The sequence below is a fragment of the Maylandia zebra genome, linkage group LG7, assembly GCF_041146795.1.
Source record: "Maylandia zebra isolate NMK-2024a linkage group LG7, Mzebra_GT3a, whole genome shotgun sequence".
In the NCBI taxonomy this organism is placed as follows: domain Eukaryota; kingdom Metazoa; phylum Chordata; class Actinopteri; order Cichliformes; family Cichlidae; genus Maylandia; species Maylandia zebra.
Window position 1 is genome coordinate 31,959,339 of NC_135173.1, and position 24,777 is coordinate 31,984,115.

The 24,777-nt window shown below is 42.5% G+C and overlaps 2 protein-coding genes across 3 annotated transcripts; one reads left to right on the top strand and one right to left on the bottom strand.

Moving 5' to 3' along the window:
* Positions 1 to 372: 372 nt before the first annotated feature.
* Positions 373 to 13,286, bottom strand: LOC101484618 (folylpolyglutamate synthase, mitochondrial). 2 transcript variants are annotated; one of them, XM_004561894.6, is made up of 15 exons: positions 13,103 to 13,286; positions 8,380 to 8,508; positions 8,225 to 8,278; positions 6,925 to 6,989; positions 6,380 to 6,494; positions 5,682 to 5,759; positions 5,448 to 5,509; positions 3,990 to 4,092; positions 3,836 to 3,913; positions 3,608 to 3,755; positions 2,857 to 2,940; positions 2,627 to 2,777; positions 2,418 to 2,493; positions 2,260 to 2,326; positions 373 to 1,554 (listed from the first exon to the last, which is right to left on the bottom strand). In XM_004561894.6, exons 1-15 carry the CDS (start codon positions 13,250 to 13,252, stop codon positions 1,178 to 1,180), a joined length of 1,737 nt encoding a protein of 578 aa, XP_004561951.1. In that variant the 5' UTR covers positions 13,253 to 13,286; the 3' UTR covers positions 373 to 1,177. The 2 variants fall into 2 exon arrangements, with proteins under 2 accessions (XP_004561951.1, XP_004561950.1); XM_004561893.6 differs by having other exon boundaries at positions 2,857 to 2,943; positions 13,103 to 13,285.
* A 6,008-nt stretch (positions 13,287 to 19,294) lies between these two features.
* Positions 19,295 to 24,385, top strand: cdk9 (cyclin-dependent kinase 9 (CDC2-related kinase)). The gene is made up of 8 exons (XM_004561895.3): positions 19,295 to 19,440; positions 19,579 to 19,692; positions 22,367 to 22,448; positions 22,537 to 22,627; positions 22,705 to 22,871; positions 22,961 to 23,132; positions 23,262 to 23,410; positions 23,497 to 24,385. The coding sequence occupies exons 1-8, from the start codon at positions 19,400 to 19,402 to the stop codon at positions 23,860 to 23,862; spliced, it is 1,182 nt and encodes a 393-aa protein (XP_004561952.1). The 5' UTR covers positions 19,295 to 19,399; the 3' UTR covers positions 23,863 to 24,385.
* Positions 24,386 to 24,777: the final 392 nt, after the last annotated feature.

Here is a 24,777-nt window from a genome sequence, read left to right on the forward strand (position 1 = left end):
CAGCTGCCCTGGGGCAGACTGACAGAATGGTGTTTGAAAAAAGAAAAACAACAAAACCCTCTAGTACTCCAATTCTAAGAATTGCGCTAATTCTTCAGTGAAGGTAAAGAGGTTTCTGCTCAGTGCAGCAAGATGGTCTAGTTCATCCTGTTAAACTGTAGTTTTGGGGGGGGGGGGGGGGTGGGGGGGGCTTACTCTCTTACTCTCTTAACTTTTCTGTTAAATTCACTGCACATCACTGATGTACAGGTTGTATATTCACAAACCTTGCATACGGTATCAAGTGGTCCTGTTCTTTGGAATGAGCTACCTGCTGATTTCAGATCAGTTAATAGTGTGTCTGTATTAATAATAGGAGACAGCTCACAGGTGTTGTTTTGTAACCATTTTTATTGTGGATCACACTGCGGAGACGTGGACTGTGTCTGTAAAACATTTCCCATCAGCAGGACCAAGAAGGACACCAAAGTTTTAAACCATGGTTGGCACAACGTCTGCATAAACTAACCGGCTCAGTTTTTAAAGATGTGAGCGGATTCCATCGTAGAGCTTCCACAGAAGTGAATTTCAGGTGAAACTTAAAACAGTGATGTTCATTTTGTGCTCATAAAAGTCAGAGTCTGAACGGATATGGCTGAAGGGCTTAACCTTTTAGCTTTAAATACACCGACTGCATGCGTCACAGTCTGACCATGAAGTTAAATTAAGGCCCATTTAAATAAGACGTAGAAACGCAACACTGATTTTAAACTCGTATAAATCTGGTGGATTCACACATTTAAAAAGAGGAGGCCACATGTACGAAGCACACTGTGCAACCAAAGTGACACAATAAAGGAAAATGTGCAAATATTTCTCAATTTTTAAAGATCTCTGAAATGTGATAATTAAACGTTCCCAACAGGGTCAGAAACAATTAATGCAGTTTAAATCATTCCGTTTGACCAGCTCAGCTCTTTGTAGCGTCTACAGCTCATGTAAACACATCTGGCTTCAAGTAAGACTGAAGTCACTCTGGAGCGTCTGCGCTGTAAGGCTCAGGGTGAAGCTGGAGCTGCCTCAGTCCTCATAATTAGCTCTCAGAGAAACAAATCCCCAAGTCTGAAATGTTAAAAGCATGAAAAACCTTCTTCTGTCCAGGTAAGTTTCCCACAGTAGTGTAAACATGTGCAAATGGTCACTTAGAGGAAGCTGGGTCCAGGTGTTTGAGAGCTCCTCCCACCAGGTGGAGGCTTCCGGTGATGAGGACGTGGATCTCCGCGGCCTCACGGAGGGGAGCGGCTTTGGCCGTGACACTCTGTTTAACCGGCAATCTCGACTTGGCCGGGTCGGCCAGCACAGAGTCCCTGCCTTGCGTGATCCACTGGAGGGCGCTGAGGATGCACGGGAACACCAAGGTGTCCCCTCTGTGCTCAGGTAAACGAGGAAGACTGTCCTGGATCAGCAGCTGGGTGCCTTCGTTATCACCCAGCCGGTTATGAAGGCGCCAGCTCCTCTCGTTGTCCAAGCAGCGAGTCAGCATGTTCTCCACTGACACGTTGAAGTTCTGCTGGTCTGAGAAGGAAACAACAAGTCCAATAAATCCTGTGTATAGAAATCTGCAGGAAGAGGTTAAGACTAAATTCTTGCTCCATGCCCTTACTGAACTCTTCCTGCACCCGAGTTTTGTTTTTGGCCCTCGTTAGCTGTCAGCAGCCTCCGGAGTCCAACAAGCCAACTAAGACTATCCTCAACAGCTTCTTTTATCTCTGGCATCTGGCAGTAGAGTGGACCATGTTCCACACCTATGTCCCAGTCAGTTTCCTGGACTGAGACACTCCTAGTGCATCCTCACTATACCATGTGATTACACCAGGCCTGTCCAGCATCATGTCCCACTACCTGATCTAACAGCACCACCAGCTCAGCTCCCATTTTCACCCGACTGTTCTAGACATGTGAGGTCTGATCGAGAGTCGAACGAGTGTGTCCTGGTGTTCTTTTGGACACCTTGATGCTCGATCATTATGTTTATCATTAACAACCCGCATGCACAGGCTGTCACTCCTGAACGCGCCATGTTAGGTTTCACTCCCACTGTGCAGGTGAACATTAACCCTTTCCCCCTTGAAAGCCAACTGGGAGTAACCTTGAAGCCCTTTCCTGAACAGAGTGGTTTCAAGCTGCTTATGAACAAAATGACTGAACGTATCTCTATCGAGAGAGAGAGAAGTTTCTTTATTCTCCTTTCAGAAACTGCATCCCATTCAGAGTACTCACCTGCGTTACAGGAAGCAATGGCTTCAGTGATGTTTGGGCAAAAGACAGCAAAGTCAAAGTGACACGTCTGAGAGAGAAAAAAAAAGGGCAGAAGAATTATTTATAGCGGTCGGTTCCTCTCTACATGAATGTGTGCGTATTAAAGTAGCTGTACTCACCACCAGCAGTTTCAGCATGGCAGCCGAGTCTCTCTCTCCTGTCGCGTTGAACAGCAGCACTCTGGCCACAGCTCCACTAAAACAAACATGTTGAGGCATCAAATCAGCATGTGAAGTACAAACCTTCCTGCAGAAACACTTCTAGGATTTAAAGAGAGCGTGGCTGTCTGAGGTGGTCTTTGACACACAGTTTAACAAGTCTTGCTCACCTGGCGCTCCTCTCGTGCTCAGCTGCAGTCTCTCGGAACCACTCAACGCAGGCCTGCATGCTGCGCATGGTGTGAGCTCCATCCAGGAAGTAAGTCACCTCTTCATGCTTCAGGGTCTGGGTCCTGCCGGGCCACTTAGCATCTGCCAGCCCTGAGAGCAAACACACACAGTTACCTCACTGAATGACAATCTGGTTGTAATGGCAGCTGACTGGCTCAGCAGGACTCACCTTTAACTATGATGGGGCTGGGACTGAACGCAGGCGCCTGAAGTGTACCGTTGTTTTCAACAGTGGTGACGGGAAAGCTGTGATCTGCTGAGAGATGACAGGTTTCTATTAACACTCTCGTCACCTAACCCCTTCACTCACACCCCTAAAGAAAGTCCCGTTTGCAACAAGCCATGAAGGGAGCCCAGCAAACACATGGAAGCAGGAATCTTTTGACCTACTTCCAAACGCTGTGTGTGGTGGGTACATAACACTGCATGTGAACCTGAACACACCATCTCCTCTGAAGCATGATGGAGGCAGTGTCATAGATAGATGGAGCTAAAATACAGGCAGGGATTTAGGCAGGATCTTTACATCCGAGTCCTGTAAGTTATATACTGTGGATCTCATCATGCAAACCTGTCCTCACCCTGTGAACCTCAAGTTCCCCCTTCACCTTGGTCAGTTTTATTTAGATTTTTCTGACTTCTTTAGCAACTTTTTGAAAGCACAACAGACATCAGCCACTTTCTGCCACAGAAGCACTGCTCTTTGTTTGTGCTCTCTTCAGTGAGTGACAGCAGCACGATCTGTTTACCGTGAGGCAGCGGACATCAATGTAGACCAACTCCTCTCACTGATTTTACATTTAAAAGAATTAATTAAAAAAAGAAAATCACGGTTCAGCTACGTGGTTTCGAGGCTCAGGCAGTATTCAATTTATGTACATTTGGGATATTTAGGATTTATGTATAAACGTTAATCACACCTGGTAGGCACCTCCTCTGAAGCCAGGTGTGACTCAGCTGGAGGGCGAGGGAGGCGTTGGAGCGCTGGTGCTGCCCTGCAAGGCCCAGGTGCAAAGGTCCACAGTCCACTTGGTAGTCCTCCAGCTGTGGACACACCCACAGTGGGCACTGCGACAACAGGTTAGAGCATGTTAGATAAAACTGAAGCTTCACTTTCCTGTGTGATGTGACTGAAAGTGGACTCCTACTCCGATCTCTTTGGCCCGCTCCTTGAGCACGGGCATGGCGCCCCCTGGCTGTCTGACGGTGAAGGCGGGGACTCCAGGCTGCAAACACAATAATGCAGAGTTACAAACAGGAACTAAAAAGAAATAACGGGTTCAAGCTGAACCACAGACACACCTTGAAGATGCCTCCTTTCTGCCAGGCGATCTTCTCGACGGTGTCTCCGAGAATCTGAGTGTGATCTATGCCCAGAGAGGAGATGCCACACACCCACGGCCTCCTGTGGAACCGCACAGGGCGAGAAACGCTGGTTAAAAGCGCCTCAAAGTTTTTCAAGCGACTATAAAGTGTTTTTTATTCTACCTCATGAAAGACGAATTGTAAAAGTAATGCTAATAATAAACACATGAAAAAGAAGTCTAACCATATAAATGAAGACAAGTCTACTTTTTGCCCCCAATTTTCCCTCCAAGTCTTTTTAAGGTCTGTGGCACTCACTGCCTTTAGATTAGGACTCAAATCGCACACGATCACGTGTTAATTTTACCTTCAGGCTCACTGCACTGTTGTTCAGTTCTAATAAACCAAGTGCACAAAATGCTGCACGTTTGCATTTCTTGTCAGAAGCATATTACCTGCATGACTGCACACACTCCTATAGTCAGCAGAGCCCAGTTAAACCAAGAGATGTGTGTGCTGCAGAGGCTTCCTGATGGTTGAATATTTTGGCATTCATTTTCTGATGACATAATTAACTCCATGGTAGCCATGTTCTTTGTTAGATAACTGCATTAAAATCCAAAAGGCATAAACAGCACAACCACGGTGCACATGGATTCCAGCTCAGGGATTCTGGTTAGAGCCACACAGATCTCAAAATGGGACTTTGTAAAGCAGAGATGAGACCATGATAATGCAGCCATGTCCACCTTTCACAAATCCAAAATACAGTGGTCCCTCGCTATAACGCGGTTCACCTTTCGCAGCCTCGCTGTTTTGAGGATTTTTTTTGTGCGTAATTTTGTGGACCATTGTCAATCTCGTGCCGTGGCTCCTGTACAGTACAGAATGTGTTCAGCTTGTCAAATTTACATAAATCTTCGATCGCTAGCAGTGTGACCCTAAAGTGCTGCACTGTATGTTTGTACGTTTTCTCCCCAACAAACACAACAATGTCGATGAAACGTTTTAGTTTTATAATACTGGCCTTATTTTTCTACAAAGGTTTGAACTTTGAGTTTAAAGAAAAGAAACGTGTGAAAATGTTGATGCCTGTCTGAGAACAGTGTATAAAGTATGTAGTGAGGGGTGTTACAGCCTTTAAACATATATAATAATTGTAAAACATAAAGCTGACTACTTGGATTTTACCTGTCACAGGTTATTTTTAGAACGTAACTCCTGCGATAAACAAGGGACCGCTGTATCACACACATATTCCTTTCTATCAAAGGTACACACCAGTGTGCACAATCAGAGCCATAGCACCACATGCTAATGTTTATTCACCATGAGCCTGGCAGTGGGCCCATTTTACAAGTGCTCAGTTTGTGCTAGAAACAAAAACTCCCTGTGGCCTGTATTATACTCTTGTATGAGTTTCATTGAAACTCAAGTTTCAATGAAGAATCTCACCTTATGATGTTGGTGCAGTCGTACGCGCCGCCTATACCAACTTCAATCACGGCTAAATCCACCTGAGCAAAGACAAGAGCTGTTTAGATCCAAAGAAAACACCAGGAGTAAATCTGAGCTTTAAACTTCACTGACAAAGGAAACTGCACAGGTGTCTGTATTTAAGGCACATTAATACCACTTAAGTGAGGAATAATTTTTTTAAGTGTGTTTATTGGCTGTCTCTGGAGTTACCTTCTCTTGGAGGAAGACATGGAAGGCCAAGATGGTGAGGAAGCGGAAATATGCCGGCATCGTCCCTCCGTGGGCATCCTGAGGGGATCGAAGAGAGAAAGACAGACTGCCTGATTACAGCCAAAAGATAATAATGAACTTTCTGATCCATAATTCTAATCTTCAAGTCAAGTCAAGAAAGCCTTTGACACATGCAAGTTGCCCTGCAGCGAAATGGGACCCCCCTCGACCGACCTTATATACACAGCACAGACATCACATGGGGCACAGGTCGTATTATGGAAAATCTTGGCTATTTAATGCAGTTATTGCACAGAACACAACCTATAATAATCAGAATGAATAATAATAATCATCATCATCATCATCATCATCTATAATAACCTTGGCAGGGACCAGCAGATGGAGAAAAACACTTATCTGAAATAAGAACTAGGAGTTTTTAAAAAAGCAAAAATTAAAAGGACAAAATTAAATGAAATAAATAAAACTGCTTTTCTGATTCTGTGGGAAACCTGCAGCTGCGTGACCAACACGTGCTGCCCGTCACATGAGGCTCACGCTCATCCTGACGCGAGGAGCCTCATTTTAAAACCAACTCAATTACAACCTGTGACACAGATCACACACACACACACACACACACACACACTCACTCTATGGTCAGTGACTGTCTGCGCTCCCGTTTTCAGACCCACCTTTGTTTCATCGAGTCGCCCGTAAACCTGCCAGAAATATTTAGTGAACAGGTCTTTCCCGATTGGCTGTCCGTTGATCCGAATCCTCTCCCTGACCTGCACCAGATGTGGAGAGCTGCACACAAACGCGCAGCTTCAGACACAAACACTTCAACACAACCAGTCGAACCAACATTACACACCTGCACCCCCCCGCATCATCAATATGATCACATTTTGAAGACCTTCAGAAGAGCTCACAAATGGTCACTAACTTCATTTTCCTTTCCATTTTCTCTTTTTGTTTTTTTTGTTTTTGGAGAGGCGTGTATGTCTCGCCAAAAAAGACAAAAACCCCGCAACATGTGGATGTTGTTCAGACTTTACGATCTGGACCAGCTCTGCAGTTCGGGAGGCAAAGGGCAGTGATCCTTCATGGCTAATTATGGATTTTATTTCTTATTAAATCTTGTGTGTACATCCCAAAAAGCTGCAACACATCTTTAATCTTACATGGTGGATGCTTTAAGTCAAAAAATAAGAATAAAAGTTAGATTTGAGTTTACCTGTAAAATCCTGTGCGGAAGCCATAATTTCTTAAAATCTGCTCAGTGAACGCGCATGTCGAGCCCTGAAAGACAAAACAGTCATCGCTGGGTTTTTCCATCGGGACAGAACAGCACTTTGTTGTAAATTTCCTCTAAAAATAAATAAATAAATAAATAAATAAATAAAAAGTGAAGTCTGAAAGCACCCTCGACCGAGCTGGTTAATGAATACACATTTGCCAACATGTTTGTTTGACCTTCTGCTCTCAAGTTGCATAACGAGAGCTCGGCGCTGACGGGACAGACAACAGCGAGGTTAAAGAGAGTCCCACACATCACTACAAGCCCGACAAAGATCTGCAGGGCTGGATGGGACTCGCACTGTCAGTAAACCTTTGGCATCACATCCTGTTGGTGTGTGCAGACAGATGAGGCCTGCTTATGCTCATGAATTCAGAGTTTTAGAGTCATGAAATGTACCAAAAACAACAGAAACATCTGAATGACTGAGCAAATTTAACGGAGAAAGCAATCCAGGAAATGTATGAAATTGTGTCCCTCACCTTCTCTGAGTCAGGAAATATTAAACTGTTACAAACTCATCACTTTTACTATGTTTTCCTGCTAAAAATCAAACTTTTTACTTACAGTTTTTTACTAATTAAATTAAACCTGTTTAAACCATTAAAAAAAAAAAAGAACAAATTCAAAATTTAAAAAAAATAAAAAATAAAAATTGCATACATAAATTATAACTTGTATACTTTTTGCTACATCCTTTTGTCTGACTGAACCCATTATGTTTTACAGGGGAAAAATAATTCTTAAATAATTTTTGCAACTTAATCATATTAAATTATTTTTTTATTGCATTCTTTTTTCCCCCCCATTTACATGACTTTATATTGTATTTACATATATTTTATTGCATTTATTTTTAATGTTTAACATTGTAAGTTGTTCCATTTTTTTCCATAACTGATAAATAGCGACAATTTTTTTGCATAAATTCTATTTTTTTTTTTCCCCCACAGCATTTTACATTATTGAGCTCCTGGATCTTACTTCATCCATTTAAATTTGTCTTTTTTCCCCCTTGAGGGTTATTCCCCCCCCACTGTTATACATATTTTATAGAGCTATTTTTAAGATAAGTCCAATTACAGGGTGTGTTTGTACAAGGCTGCCTCTTTATCTCAGACCTAAATCTAATTTCAAGATATGATTGAGTATTGAGTGAGACTGATATACAAGAACAATAAAACAGCGCTAAAGAAATACTCATCTTGATACAGTTATGTAACACACATCAGCTCACCTTGCCCTTTGTTCCAGTCACGTGAATGATATTGAGATGGTCGAGTTCGTCCACCTTTGACACACACAGACACACACGTCAGATAACACTGAAGGCCATATCTACTATGACACTGTTTGTAATTCTAAATGTTTTCTCCGCCCTGATTGGCTCACCGTGAGGCCGGCTCGCTCCAGGAAGCCTCTCATGGCGTTCAGCTGCAGCTGAGGGTTGCTGCGCTCTCGTCGTACCTGCTCCAAGGCGCTGGCATTTGTCTGCAGCGTGTTCAGAGTGCAAATGGCATCCTGAGGTGAAAGAAAAATGTTTGAGGATGGAATCAATAATCTGCAGGAAAGAATTTCTGAATGAAAGGATGAGGATCAGTCTGACTTAGAGAGTGACAGATGCTTTGTTTCCTCTGCACATGTCAGAAGGTAAAAATGACACTTTCACACGAGCAGAGCTAAGAAATCTTTCATGCCGAGACGGTCAGTGAGAGTCAGAGGTGTAACCACCAGCCCAACAACACATGTGAGGCAAACCGGCTGAGACCAACCAACCACTGATGAGCAGCACAACAGCAGCTCTTCTGTCACTCTGTAACAGAGATACCTGCGGCATGTGGGGGTGTGGGCGGGGTCTAATGCTTAGCTCATGCTTCACCGTGGACACTGGCAGTAGCTGGCGCAGTGTAAAGCGACTTCTTCACAAATAAGTCCACATGGTTGATGTCTGATGATGAAATTTGCATCACTCTGGCCCAAGTGGACTCGTGAACATGGAAATTAGAAGAATCAAAACATGGCCACAGTATTATTTATTCTATATTACATCAGCCACCCGTCTTCATCTGGGCAACATGTTAAGCCTCTTCTCATGCCAGATCCATCTTACAGGTTTCAGCAGTCTCAGTCTCATATATTCAAAATGAACTGAAGTTAAAGTCAGAGCTGCTGTTTCTTCTCATTCAGTTTATGTGCAAAGTATTTACGTTTTGTGTTGAAGTGATATCAACTCAAGTTGAACCAGGGTCCGGCTGTACTTTCAGGTACGTTCATGTAACAACTGTTTGCACCAGAAGAAGCTGCAGCAGGTCAATATAAGATTTCTTTTATAAGTGATTATTCAAGCAGCCAGCAGTTATTCCGGTTCTCAAGTTCTTTGAAATCAATTTAATCTTGCTAAACAACTGGCAGGCTCATGAAAATCTGGAAAGCTCAGTCTGATTACTCACTGAGTTTTTAAGAAAAGAAAAAAAAAAAAAAAAAAAAAAAAAGCCCATGAGACTCACAGGAGCAATGACAAGGATTCTGTTCATAAATAATTTGTTACAAAAGCAAATATTCAACGTGACGATATTTTCTGAGCTGTGATCTGACTGGATTTGGAAAATGAGATGGGAATGAAGAGTCAGCTTCAAACTGTCCACTCCATCAGATTCACATGTCTAACAACTCATTCATTCCTTTAATCAGAGCTGGAGAGTGTTCTGACATTTCAAATCGCTTTGCCGTTAGAGATAAATGTTTGCTTTGATCAGGAATCAATGCAGGAATCTATGAAATAGTCAGACCTGTAAGCAGAATTAATGACAGCTTCAGTATACAAATCTTATCAGTTAAACTTTGGGAGTTAAAATTTCAGGAATGGATTAATGTCAGTGTGAGTCCTCGGTTGATCTGATATCCTCGTGTTGGTGTTGTTCCCAGATCATCATACTAAATGTTGTTCCAGGATCAACATTGCAAGTGACCAATCAGAATGTTGTGACGTCATACTTTTGCGACTTCGGGAAAAACCGGCGTAAAACAAAAAACTGTACCTAAGCTGCGTGAAACCGCCGCTGTCCGCCGATCAACGGACCCTGACCCTAACCGTAACCCTTTAATAAACAGTAAGCAGAATTGATGTTGTCCTTGCAACATTGGAATTTCATAAATGCACGAATGGCTTGGCGTGCAAAAGAATAACGTCACAACAATGTGATTGGTCACTTGCAATGTTGAACCTGGAACAACATTTTCATGATGGTCTGGGAACAACACCAACACGAGGATATCAGATCATCCGTGAGTCCTCACAGGTGAGTCCCTCCCCCTACACACAGAGTGGAGCAAAATAAAGCCATCAGAACTTTCTTTCCAAGCTCCTTAGATTATGAGAGCTCAATGACTTCAATCTCAGCGCCGAGTTTGCCGAGACCCTGAAAACTAAACAGCCAAGTTTAAAGCAGATCGGATGAACTGTTATTGAGATATGAAAATAAAAACAACCACAGATTTCTCAATTTACAACTGAGACGTCATATAAACACGGCGAAACTTCAGCATGTATCCGCAATCCCATTTACCCAATTCCTCTGTATGAGAGTTCAAACACTCAATTAAAAAAAAAAAAAAAAAAAAAAAAAAGATAAAAGCCAGTACTTTTAAAAGACAGTGATTCACAGCATCTGACATCTCACGCCTTCCACTTTAAAACCAATAAATATAAATCAGACACAGAAATAGCAGAAATGCTGGAAATTAAGCAGAATGAAGTCTTACAGCTCACGATTGCTCTTATGCTGTCCTGTCTACATCCATGGTTAGATCACTGGCTCCAGTTTGATAACGTTTGATCACCTGTTGTAGCAGGTATGCTCAGAGCAGGGCGATATGACCAAAAATATTTATCACGACATTCATTTGAAAATTTGCGATAACGATATAACTGACGATATAATTGACACTAGACAAAATACTTTACAACTCCACAACTTTATTAGTGCAAAAGCAAAAAAAAAAAAAAAACATCAATGTATTTTCACTTACACAAGCAGCTTTTTTAAAAGTGCATTAAAGTCATATAAAAAAAAAAAAAAAAAATTAACAGTGCAAATGTAAATTCCTTGCTGACAGTTTAACCAAAAGACATTTCCAGTGGAAATCGGCCGACATATCCTCAGCATAACCATGTATAATATCCACAAAACTTAAAAAGAGGTTATACACACGGTGCGGGTTTGTAGCTTAGCAAAGTCGTACTGAAACATTTGACAGATTTTCGAGCGCCGTGTACATAAAACCGTTTCGAGGTCAGTAAACACAACCAGAATTCATACATAAGGCACACGGGATTATAAGGGGACCTGTTGAGTTTGAGAAAAATCAAAGGATTGATTTTAAGTGTGCCGTATTTTCCAAACCACCACAAACACGTTTAACTCCAACCACTGCTTTCTTCGAAAAGCTTTCACTCCGTGTCATTTCCCTGTCTCACAGACGCCACATTTCTTTTTCACTTCTGCATGCAAATGAACTGTTCTCCTGGCCAGAGTCCAAAGCACAGGCGTTGTGAAAAGTAGGTGTGGAGGAGTTCTGACAGCTTAAAGCAACAAGAGGTAAAGACAGATGAAGAAGAACGTGTGAATGTTTCAAAACTGCCACAGGAGACATTTAACAGCATTCGAGCCTTTCAAAAAAAACAGCTACCAGACACCCTTCCATACCACCACCAGGTGGTGTCTCCTATAACTCAGGTGTGCTGTTGTTTTCTGGAAAAACAAAACAAAACAAAAAATAGGTGTGAATCCCAGGGAGCCGAGCCCAGCAGTGGATCAGAAATGTAAAGAGAAATCTTTTGTTTAGCTGCAGGCATGGGTGTAATCTCAGTGGTTACAGGCTTCTGGGTCAAAGGTGACAGATGGAAAACAAAACACTTTTAATTACTTAAAATGAACTCCACCCTTGTATGAATCAGAGTGGTTTGGTCCACTCATTTAGGCAGAAAAAAAAGATGAAGTCATAGCAGCCATTTCTTCCTTTTGTAAAAACTTTATAGAGGGTTTTAATTTATAGCGGCACACATCTGGAAACATCTAAACTGTCCAAATTATTTAAACCTCCAGAGGGCAACTACAAAAAGTATATTTAAGTTTATTTGCTTAATAAAAATCGATTTTTAAGCAATTATTTCTGTAGAATTATGACAGATCATGTCTAAAATCAATCTAGAAAGTGAGACCAATACAGAAGTGCCTTAAACCTTGTTTGATCACCACCAGGTGCCGACTCCTCTGGTTGTGTATAAACCAGCATTAATTGATTTGTGACGGCAGTGAACACACTCCTGATCAGTTTACTGGGCCAATCAGGAGTTTAAAGTCTTACAGAAGAAAACGTGTTTATTTTATGAATTATGCTCATTATTACAGTCACAGTGGAGCCTAAAACAGGATATGCGCCTCGTCGATCATAAACCAAAGAGCAGGCAGTCTGATCCACCCTGAGCCTGCAGAGTTTCATAACAACACCAAGAGGTCAATGGACAACTACATCCATCTTTCACATACAGTCTACAGTAGAAACAGACTCAGAAAATCCTTAAAGATGATTTTGTTGCAGTGACAATGAACTCATTCATTGAGTCTCTTTAATATCTGGCCGCAGGAAACCCATGATGGACGCCATGTGTAAAATTGTATGTGCCAAATGCTCGTGAAAGCAGCAGCACGAGGAGATAAAAGGGGTCTTGTCTCCTCAATTTTGCATAAAGTAGACTGCGGACGGCTCTGACAGACCCAGTTCTGAAACTGCGGAAAATTCCCATTAATATTACAGGAAACATCAAAAACACCTGAGTTCATCCAGGAAAAAAGTGAGGTGAGCATGGCACAAGTCAACCTAACAGAAATAACATGGCTACACAGAAATACCACAGCACGTGCCAGCGCAGACTTTTAGCCACTGACACACTACTGCGAGCTGTTAATAGCTGTCCAAGCTAGCGTGTAACAGCCGAGTCCGGGCAGCCTGTCAGCCCGAAAACTACCTCCAAACTTTCGGAAACAGTCTCGCTGCTCAGTTAGCTAGCTCGTTAGCCGGCTGGAGCACGAACGGCGGCGGTCAAGCAGCATACCTGGTACTCCATTCCCGGGATGTGAGGAGCCGTCTCGGTGCTGTAGTGCCGGCACGAAAGACCCGCCAAACTGAGTGCCCGATCCCGCCGTGCAAGCCGCGCGGCGAAGGCCGAGCCCCGCCGTAGCATGCGCGACATGCACAGCATCATGAAGCGTGGAGGTGTCCCAGGAAGGCGACACCAAATATGGAAGGCTCGTTTTTCAAGCGTAATGACGTCAGAACACGCCCCGTCATTTTTACTCATTTATTATTTTTTTAAAAACACGAAAACGCAAAGAAATAAAACACACAAATACTCCGACAAAGATCGAACAATAAAAAAAACAATACATTTTCAGAACCTGAGATTAGATCAGTATCTAAAACAATCCTGCAACAGTGAAAGTTGGTGGATGTTTTTCAGTGTCTCCAATATAAAAAATAATAATAATAGCCATCCCAGCTCCATAATTTGTCGCGACTCACTGAAAACAGCAATAACAGATTTTTGTGCCACTAAATGTCCAGACTTTAGCAGACCTTTACCAGAAACAGAAATGTCCTGCAGGGAAATCTAACCTATAACTGAAAAGCATTATGTGGAAGATTAAGGTTAGGGGTGTAAGAGCACATTTCTTCCCTTCCCTCCTATAAAGTGAAAGAGGAAAACTTCACAATCCTGAATGAGATTTACCTTTGACGCCATGAATTCTCAGGACTGAGCTTTAATTTGAATGCAAACTGTTTATCTCTGGAATAATATGTGCATCTTTAATCCAAGAAAGCAGAATTATTACCTTTTATTACTTCTCTAAGGTTTGTTCAGAATCAGAATCGGAGGCTTTCAAATACTTTCCTGTAAATAATGAAGACGAAAACAAAAGTTAAATTAATTTGAGATATGTTTACATTATAACACATAATCATTATTTATTAATTTACATGAGCATTTCTGCTGCTTTGCAGTCGTCAGAATGTCTTGGTTTGTATTTTCACGTTTATTAATTTATCAAACAGTCCGGTTTGGTGCGGAGAGCGCCCCCATGTGGTAGTAAACTAGTATCATAGTTTTGATCAAACGTTTAGAATCAGAATCAGAAAGGGTTTTATTGCCAAATGTTGAGCGGGTTTACAACATTAGGAAATTGCTGCGGTACTTCAGTGCAAACATACTGTTATAAATTAAGCTTAAATAGACATGAAAAAATAAAAGTAAGAATAAAAATTAAAAGTGCTAAGTAGATAGATATATACATGATATATACATGATATATACATGAGTGCAGGTGGTGATCAGTGCCAAACATGGAATGATGCAGTGACACAGCGTAGGGTCATGTGTTAGTGGCGGGTACAGTCATATGGTTATTGTTCATGTGTCCAACAGCAGAGGGGAAGAAACTGTTCTTATGGCGAGAGGTTCTGGTGCGAATGGACCGGAGCCTCCTGCCTGAGGGGAGCAGGTCAAACAGACTGTGTCCAGGGTGAGAAGGGTCAGCTGAGATCCGAGCTGCACGCCCCAGTGTCCTGGAGGTGTACAGGTCCTGCAGAGATGGGAGTCTGCAGCCAATCACCTTCTCAGCAGAGCGCACAACACGCTGCAGTCTCTGTTTGTCCCTGATAGTGGCTCCAGCGTACCACACGGTGATGGAGGAGGTGAGGATGAACTCGATGATTGCAGTGTAGAATTGCATCATCGTCCGTGTTGGCAGGTTGAATTTCTTCAGCTGCCTCAGGAAGTACATCCTCTGCTGGGCTTTCTTAATGACGGAGGTGATGGTGGGCTCCCACTTCAGGTCCTGGGTGATGGTGGTACCCAGGAAGCGGAATGAGTCCACAGAGGTGATGGGGGTGTCAGTCAGGATGATGGGGGGGAGTGGAGCTGTGTGCTTCCTGAAGTCCACAATAATCTCCACTGTCTTCTGGGCATTCAGCACCAGGTTGTTGTGGCTGCACCAGGACACCAGACGTTCAACCTCCCTCCTGTAGGCAGACTCATCTCATCCCAGATGAGTCCAATAACGGTGGTGTCATCTGCAAACTTGATTAGCTTGACAGACTGGTGGGTGGAGGTGCAGCAGTTGGTGTACAGGGAGAAGAGCAGAGGAGAAAGAACACAGCCCTGAGGGGAGCCGGTGCTGATGGTCCGGGAGTCCGAGACATTCTTTCCCAGCCTCACATGCTGCTTCCTGTCCGTCAGGAAGTCAGTGATCCACCGGCAGATGGGATCAGGCACATTCATCTGGGAAAGCTTGTCTCGGAGATGGTCTGGAAGGATGGTGTTGAAGGCAGAGCTGAAGTCCACAAACAGGATCCTGGCGTAGGTTCCTGGGGAGTCCAGATGCTGCAGGATGAAGTGTAGGGCCATGTTGATGGCGTCATCTACAGACCTGTTGGCTCTATATGCAAACTGCAGGGGGTCCAGGAGGGGGGCCGTGAGGGTCTTGAGATAGGAGAGAACCACGCGCTCAAATGACTTCATGACCACAGATGTCAGAGCCACGGGTCTGTAGTCATTTAGTCCAGTGATCCTAGGTTTCTTGGGGACAGGGATTATGGTAGAGGACTTGAAGCAGGCAGACACATGACACCTCAGCTTCACTACTGGAACTTTAACATTATGCACTCCATACTGTACAGTAACGCCACTGTTTTGCACATGTCTCACTTTGCTTGTTTACATTATTGTATTTTGCACAACTCTGTTGCTTGTGAAGCTCGCACACAAGAATTTCACTCACATGTGCTGTACCAATGTACCTGCACATGTGGTGTGACAATAAAAGTGATTTGATTTGATTTGATTTGACATGCCTGCAGTGAGGAGTTGAAAATGCCAGAAAACACTGGGGCCAGCTCGTTTGCACAGTGTCTGAGGGTGGCAGGAGACACACCGTCTGGGCCGGGAGCTTTTCGAGCATTCAGATTCTTAAACTGCTTCCTCACACCTTCTTCATGAATATGAAGAGTTGTGGTGGGAGGAGGTGGTGTGAAATCCTCTTTTGTGTGGGGTGAGGAGCGGGGTGTTGTAGGTGAAGTGTTTGAAGGTGGTGATGGCTCTATGGAGGGGGGAGAGGTGGGGGAATGAGTGTCCAAAGTGTCTCTATTGTTATTATTTACGTTGGTTTTCTAAGAATTTACCCTTAAATTTAGGGCTAAACCCTGGTGAACAGTTATTCACCGCCTTTCTTTAAAAAAGGAATCGAAAGGTCAAAAACACGTTTTCAGTGGGGATCCTTTGAATAATTTGTCTCTGTTAAAATGTGTCTGGTAGACGTAACTTTCAGGTCATAAAAGCTTTAACAACAACTTTAGATCATTTTGGGGTAAAGCATTTGTTTTAGATCTTGTTAGAAGCACAAACACTGATCCATTACTACACACATTTTCTTTTTGCTGGGCAGCACTAAACTCATCAGTGGCTGAGATTGTTAACATTTTAAAAATTAGTACCAGTCATTACATCACTCCTAAGGATCCCCCTTTCTTATTTGGGAGGTGTGATGGGATTACAAAATAATCTTATTTACATACTGCAGAGGCTGGTTGATGGTGGGTGGGGTCGGGAGAACCTAAAATCCTGTTTATTATTATGCAGTTAACCTCCAGCTTTGCTTCAGTACGGTACTTAACAGCCTCATTTGCACAGTCTCTTTGATAAAGTACTTTGTGTATTTCTCTGGCGATTCAGAAACTGGGTAATAAAGCTTTTAGCTCTCAAGAAGACCTGGGACCGTCATTTAAGTTTGAAATGGGACAATAAAAGAGTGGGAAAGGATATTTAGAAACATTCAAATACTTTCCCATGATGCAAGGGATACAATTTCTTCACTTTAAGATTGCGCATTGCTTTTATTGGACACCATACAGATTATATACAATACTGCTGTATAAGTCTTATGTACATATGCCATCGTTTTGTAATAAAATTCAGGAGTTTGGGACTACAATATATGAAAATATATGTGATGCTGTTTTCCCTGCGAGGTGAGACAGAAATATACTAAGATTCTGACCTAAATGACTGATCTGACAGTGAAGACTAAAAAACTAATTATTTAGTTTTTCAAATCTGATGACTGGTGGTGGGAGAAGGGGAAGAAGGTGGCTTCCATTTTTGTTGTAAAACAAATGTTTTAGAACAAACATGTTGAGGTTTCCATTCTCCTCAATGTGCACAGTGGAGTCCAGAAATGGCAAACTGTTGTCTTTTGTGTCTTCCCTGGTGAACTTTGTTTTTATCCACAGAGTTGATGTGAACAGTGAAGGATTCTACTTCGTTGGTTTTGATTTGTGGATAAAAACATAAATTTCAACACACACTCAGACAAAAACTGGTTGATCCCAAAGACAAAACTCCTAAACACAAATTTAATAATGTAGACTGTACAATGTAGTGAGGAGTGCTTAGACCTCTACATTGGAGAGACCAAACAGCCACTTCATAAACGCATTGCACAACAAAGAAGAGCCACCTCCACGGGACAAGACACGGCTGTCCATCTGCATCTAAAGGACAAAGGTCACTTGAGGATGCCAATGTTCACGTTTTGGACAGAGAGGACAGATGGTTTGAAAGAGGAGTGAAAGAAACCATCTATATCCACTGTGAGCGACCATCTTTGAACAGAGGCGGTGGTTTACGACACCAACTCTCTGCCATCTATAATCCAGTTTTGAGATCCCTTCCCAGACGCCTTGACGCCCACTCACATCCAGCCATTTGACCTCAGGAAATTACTTGATAGGATGGGGCTAGGTTTCAAGATGAGCTCATCCGAAACCTTGGCTGATTGTGACCACACCCGTTTTCACACCTTGGCTCCTGTGATTAGGTAGAGGATCAATAGGGGCCCATGACCCTCTTGGGTACACTCCCATAGGGCTTGAAATCTGGGACTCTCCACCAGTTGCTCTTAGGACTTTTTATATATTTTATTTATTGTTTACTCTATTTAATTTGTAAAATATGTGTACACACACACACACACACACACACGTAGAAAAATATTTAGTATACACATCCAGAAATGCATATACTATTATATATTGTACATATATTTATTAGTTTCAGATGTAGCCATTCTTGTATTTTGCTTGTTTACATTATTGTATTTTGCACAACTCTGTTGCTTGTGAAGCTCGCACACAAGAATTTCACTCACATGTGCTGTACCAATGTACCTGCACATGTGATGTGACAATAAAAGTGATTTGATTTGAACTGAAGAAGGTTCTCAGATGAGAGGTGAAACGTCTTCAAGAAAACTTAAAGAAATTTAGATGCTTTTAATTCCAAGCTCCTTAGACTACAATGACCTAGATGACTGAGAACCTTCACAGACAAACTTCAGTGTTTGTTGTTGCTGTTTTAAGTATAAAAAAAAAACACGTGAATCATAAATTAGCTTGTTGTTTCTTTTCTTTCAGATAGATTTGAATAATGATAATAGCTCTTTTATTTCCCAGTCAAGTTTAGTTTCGATGCATGCTTTAAAATAACTGCAGAGGCAAGCAAATGGTTGCTGAGGGGGTGGCAGGGAGCTCGCAGGAAATCAAGAAAAGCACTTGAAACCGGCTGAAAACAGAGTTCTGATGGTTTTAATGTGCAGAGACCTCCATCAGCATGCTGAGGGTATGTGGCTACCCTGTAATAATAATAATAATGTATTAATACAACCGCCACACAGAAGCATAGCATTTAATGGTGAATTAACAGATCGACAACATGTTTAATTTTAACGAATGGAAACGGCAATCACTACAGCTTCTAAGTAAAAGTTATAACATTATGAATAAATACAAGTTGGCGGAAGTAAATAGGCTAACAGTGAGTTCCTTTGTTTACAGTTATGAAAATAAGAGTTCTAAATAAACCACTGTGCAAGTTTCAAAGCTTACAAATATATTATTTTTGTGACATGGTTTCATGTTTGATGCACTCAGGAGGATCAGGAGAACTGGAATTCCCACCCTGTATGAGGCCATGCATTATGGCATGACAACACAGTTTCGGAGAGGCCACTCCACTCCTCTATGCCCCCCACCCCGACAGACTTGACCTTTCTGAATGAGATGCTACAGACGAACCCGGCCTTACGAGATTGGTTTTTTATTTATTATTTTATTTTCTTAATATTTATTATTCTTTTACTGCTTATTTTTCATTTGTCTTTCTTTATTGTTGCTTCTTTTGGGGTTATTTTTACTTTTTGCCAAGCCCGCCCCCACATTAGCATGCGGGGCGTCGCTGAGCTCTAGAGGTGACGCCGTGCGCAGACGCTCCATACGTAACTACGTCGCGGACACGGACAGGATGCAGCGGGATAAGACAAGCAATGCCACCGGGGCTGAAAAGTAAGATTAAATCTATTTATTTTTCAATTTATCAAACGGGTTTGCTTTAGTTTGTTTAAGCTGCATTTGAGGCGCGTTCTGTGTAAGCCTTGTTTGATGTTACCACTATAAAGTCTCGTGAATTTTCCTTTTGTCCAGGCCCGACCGGGAGGCCGCCATCATGTCGAAGTACTACGACGGAGTGGAGTTCCCTTTCTGTGACGAGTTCTCCAAGTACGAGAAAATGGCCAAGATAGGACAAGGAACCTTTGGGTGAGTAGTACAAAGCAGGCTGGTTGTCTTACTGAATCTTTAGCTGCTTTGCGAATTCCGTATAAACGCCAGCTGTGTTAAGGCTAGCTGTGCTAACTGCTAGCCGCAGGAGTGAATGAAGAGCAGGTAAACAACGGAAGTTTCCTTCCTGTATTAGTCCAGCTGCTTATTAAGGAAGGCTGTTTCGACATGTTTTTTAAAAGGTATTTGGTTTGTAAAGTTGCAAAGCTTTCATGGGCTATGGTCTTCTGCGATCAACTGAAACAACAGGGCACCGAGATATGGCACCGGAATAATTTGTGACTGGCTAAATGAGCCACATGCTGAAAACCAGGCTCACTCATAGAGCACCAAAGAAGGCTTTGCGTTGTATTCTCAATGAGTGACATCTCTTCTCCCCTGACGTGGAAGAGAGGCAGCTTGACCTCTGTCCCGATGAGCTGATTCTCCGATGCTGTGCCATGCTTTTGTGAAGTGGGTGTTTATTCTAGGGCTGAGTATCGTCACTGATTTCTAGAATCGGTTTCAGTGCACGTTAGCATATGCTACTTCCGGTGGGGAAACTCCTGTAGGGCGCTTCGTTTCCGGTGTGATATTCGCGTCTTGTTTACGGTCGGGTTTGCATCTTCCGCTGCCTTTTGTGTGCTACCGCAGGTACCTTTGACGGTGCAAAACGTTTCGTCGACATTGTTGTGTTTGTCGGGGGAGAAAACTTACAAACATACAGTGCAGCACTTCAGTGATCAATGTAGCGATTCTGCGGTGTCGTCATTGTCGATCTCCTCGGCGGCACGGAGGAGATCGACAATGATCTACAGCCGATCGGGACGCAGAACACAATGGACTTTAAAAAAACAAACAAAGCATGCAAAATTGCACTAAAAGAATCCGCTAAATAGCGAAGGACCACTGTAATTGTGAAGATAAGTCACAACATACCCTTCGTAAATACTAACATATAGAGATGCTTACCCGCAATCATTCATGTATTCTTTTTTTAAATATCCTGTGGCTTTTTTCCCACGGTTTGTTGACATGCTGTGTAGATGTGTACTGACATCGACTTAACAGGGAAACATCTGGCTTTGACTATTGTTCACCTGTAGTTTGAATGCTGAACATTTGCCTGTTTAAATCACAAGTACTGTCACTGTACAGAGATGTCTTCTGCATGCAGTAATGCAGTTCTGCTTGTGCTGAGTGATGTAAACAAACAATCGATCTACGCTCTTCAAACATAAAAATTCATCATTTGATTTTTTTTATGACACAGCAATGGTGAGTGTTCCCACCCTCTGCTCTTTGTAACTTAACGTAATGATTTTTGAGTCCACCTTTGCAGTAGCAATTGACTTCAAAATAAAGCTACCGGAAATGTACAACCCTACGCCCGGTCTTAAAACAGGAAGTTAGCATTTTCTCGTGCACAGGGTCTATTTGATTAGATCCACGATTCGATTCCATTTGAGTCTGGGAAATTTTGTCTCAGACAGTAAGAAATATTATAATTCTGATTATTTATCAGTACATGTACATATTTTTATATCTATAAAAAGAAAGCTGACACCTGTGAGACTTGATCAGAGGTGTAACCATCACAGCAGATGACTTTGTGTCAAAGTAACAGAGCATAAAACACAGAAACACATGAAGGAGATTTTCCTGGCCTGTCTTTTTATAGCAGATAACTACCTTAAAATATTCTGCAATAGAACAAAAACAGAAAACCATGAATCAACATATGAACATTACCTGATGCTGCTGAAGTGAAGCAGAGCAAAGTTACAGAAGTTTAGTTAGAGAAACAGCTAAGCATTTTGCATAATTTTAAAAAGTTTACATTTCTTCAGTATTAAACAGCAGAAATGAGGCTTTCTTTTTGGAAGTCAGTTGAATAAAAAAAACCAAACAAGCAAAAAACACAGCGGCTGACAACGCTGCACATAACGGTAGACTTGTGCATAATAAGGAAGCAAATAACGCAGAAAACAGATTTTTAGATTGGAAGAGACGAAGAGAGCTGTGCATGAAGTGTCATTTTATCGTGGTGGGAGCAGAACAGCAAAAGTAAGAGGGGATTCATGATGATGTTTATGTGAAGCATAGTTTGGATCTTCTTTTGCTGCTGGTTCAGTATAATGTGGTTGGAGAGAGACAAAGCCTACAGCTGCAGAATCTAGCGCAAAAAAGATGTAAACACAGAGCGTGGACCTGCCGATGCACCAGAACCTGTGAGCTGTTGGCTTTCAGTCCAGACAGGGTGTCCGTGTATGTGCCGTCAGGTCAGAGAAGCTTACGTTTTTGGTGGCTGTCGAAATTTTGTGAGGTTTAACCTGAGATTCTGGAGTTTCAGGCAAAATACGTTTATATTTAAAAATTGATTCAGGATTGTAATGAATCAATATCATTTTATTCAAGCTAGAATTGATTTTAATCGGAAAATCGATAATCAAAACCCACCCCTAGTGTTTAGTCTGTAAAGGTCTAAGTACTCCTGTTGTTGTTCACCTTTGTCTTTGGGATGAAGCAGTTCTTGTCTGAAGTGGACTGAGATCATGTCTACCACACAAATGCCAGCAGTGTTGTTTCTCTAGCCTACTATACATTAGGCTATATACTGTTTGAGTCGAGTAGTTTAAAAAGCCGACTGTTCTAAAATTTGTCTTTTGTACAGGGAGGTGTTCAAAGCGAAGCACCGGCAGACAGGGAAGAAAGTTGCACTGAAGAAAGTGCTGATGGAAAACGAGAAAGAAGGGGTAAGAAACCAGAGCATTGGCGTCATTTAAAATCCAGTGTCCTGAAAGTTGGTGTGGATGAAATATAACTGGTTTTCCTCCACTTTAGTTCCCAATCACAGCTCTGAGAGAGATCAAAATCCTTCAACTGCTCAAACACGAGAACGTTGTCAATCTGATCGAGATCTGCAGGACCAAAGGTTTGTGTGACACATCTTTGTGTGGATTTATTTCAGTTAGTTGGGGGTTGTTTTTAATTTGCTGTTCTCCTTTTCAGCTACTCAGTTTAACAGGTACAAAGGCAGCATCTACTTGGTGTTTGACTTCTGTGAGCATGACCTGGCTGGGCTGCTGAGCAACGCCAACGTGAAGTTCACGCTGGCAGAGATCAAGAAGGTGATGCAGATGCTGCTCAATGGGCTGTACTACATCCACAGGAACAAGGTTAGACTCTCAGAGACACAGTGGGTACTTTAAACCAAAGGAAATTCCACTGTCAGAATATTAATGGGGATCTGTTGTTCTTTGCTCAGATCCTTCACAGAGACATGAAGGCAGCCAATGTGCTCATAACCAGAGACGGCGTCCTGAAGCTGGCCGACTTTGGTTTGGCTCGAGCCTTCAGCCTGGCCAAGAACAGCCAGGGGAACCGCTACACTAACCGCGTGGTGACGCTGTGGTACCGACCTCCAGAGCTGCTGTTGGGTAAGAAAGAAACAAAAGACTTGTACTCAAACATAGTCACAGGTATAATCAGGAAAAAGTAGTACAAGTAAATTTCAAATGTACTCCTGGTGCAGTTTTTTAATTTCTGTGTATTCTTTGTTTTTGCAGGTGAGCGAGACTACGGGCCTCCAATCGACCTGTGGGGCGCCGGCTGCATCATGGCCGAGATGTGGACACGGAGTCCAATTATGCAGGGGAACACGGAGCAGCACCAGTTGACCCTCATCAGCCAGCTCTGCGGCTCCATCACGGCAGAGGTGAGCCTTCATTCTTCCTCTCAGACTCTGTTTGTTCTGTTTCTCAGCTCTGTGTTAACTTAACTAACACTCGGTTCTCCCATCAGGTGTGGCCCGGTGTAGACAAGAAGTATGAGCTGTACCAGAAGATGGAGCTGCCCAAAGGTCAGAAAAGGAAGGTGAAGGACCGCCTCAAAGCTTACGTCAAAGACCCGTACGCCCTGGACCTCATCGACAAGCTGCTGGTCCTGGACCCGGCACAGCGAATCGACAGTGACGACGCCCTCAACCACGACTTCTTCTGGTCAGACCCGATGCCGTCAGACCTCAAGAACATGCTCTCCACCCACAACACGTCCATGTTTGAGTACCTGGCCCCGCCTCGGCGGAGAGGACACATGCCCCAGCAGCAGCCCAATCAGAACCGGAATCCGGCGACCACGAGCCAGACAGAGTTCGACCGCGTGTTCTAAACCAGGTTCTTGACGCTTGGCAGTCCAATTTTCCTTCCAGACGTCTGTGGATTAACTGGGAGCAAACGTTTCCTCCTTGTCTTTACTGCATGTTTGAGGCAAAACTTCTTTTTTCTTACAGCTACTCATTTCTCTGTGTTACAGAGTTATTTATGAAGACAGTGTTAAAGTTTTATTTAAGACACACTTACAAGGACACTTATTCTTCTGACACAAAGGGACGTGCATACCTAAAATAAAGTTGTTTTTTTTTTCTTCTTTTTTTTTCTCGTCTTCCTTAAATGTACCTGGCAGCATGTGGTCCGACACATGTGTGGCCTGACTTGACCATCAGGATGTGAAGTGACTGAAAGACTGCAGTACCTCCAGCAGGGGGCAGCATCATATCGCTGTATATCTTTATACAGCACATGTACATAACGTTTTATACTCCAGCATCGCTGAACAAAAGTGTTTTTGAACTGTGGGCTGGGCCTGTGCCTGTAATGTGAAATTTGGGGTCAATAAAATATTTTAAACCCTATCTGATTCCTGATCTTTATTTAAAAAAAATATATATATATAAAAATTTTCTGTTTAACAGCTGTAGCTGTTTTAGTCTGGATGAAAAACCAGATGTTGTCTTCTGTTTTATACACACTCACAGAATACCACATCTGGTTTTTGGTAATGTTGTCAACCAGGTTTGAAACTGATAGTGTGTTACATGGGTCCAGGATCATTACTATTTCATTATTTTTAAATGACTTAATAAAAAGTTATTTTATTAACTTTTTCAGGGAAACAACACATTTATGTGGAGATCTCCTTTATTACATAATTTTCTCTTAGATTAATAAGCTTTCTGGAAATTTAAAAAGTGCATTGGTGTGCAAAAGTCTTAAGTCATTTCTTTATATTTTTCGTCCAGCCAGA

What these genes read in the sequence shown, in the direction of transcription:
- LOC101484618 (XM_004561893.6), bottom strand. Translation starts at nt 13,252, where the DNA reads ATGATGCTGTGCATGTCGCGCATGCTACGGCGGGGCTCGGCCTTCGCC. An exon ending in AGAAAGGAGGCATCTTCAAG is followed by an intron (nt 3,914 to 3,989) that starts GTGTGTCTGTGG and finishes TTGTGTTTGCAG; the next exon opens with CCTGGAGTCCCCGCCTTCAC. An exon ending in TCAGAGGAGGTGCCTACCAG is followed by an intron (nt 2,944 to 3,607) that starts GTGTGATTAACG and finishes GTCATCTCTCAG; the next exon opens with CAGATCACAGCTTTCCCGTC.
- cdk9 (XM_004561895.3), top strand. Translation starts at nt 19,400, where the DNA reads ATGCAGCGGGATAAGACAAGCAATGCCACCGGGGCTGAAAA. An exon ending in ATAGGACAAGGAACCTTTGG is followed by an intron (nt 19,693 to 22,366) that starts GTGAGTAGTACA and finishes TCTTTTGTACAG; the next exon opens with GGAGGTGTTCAAAGCGAAGC. An exon ending in CGAGATCTGCAGGACCAAAG is followed by an intron (nt 22,628 to 22,704) that starts GTTTGTGTGACA and finishes TCTCCTTTTCAG; the next exon opens with CTACTCAGTTTAACAGGTAC.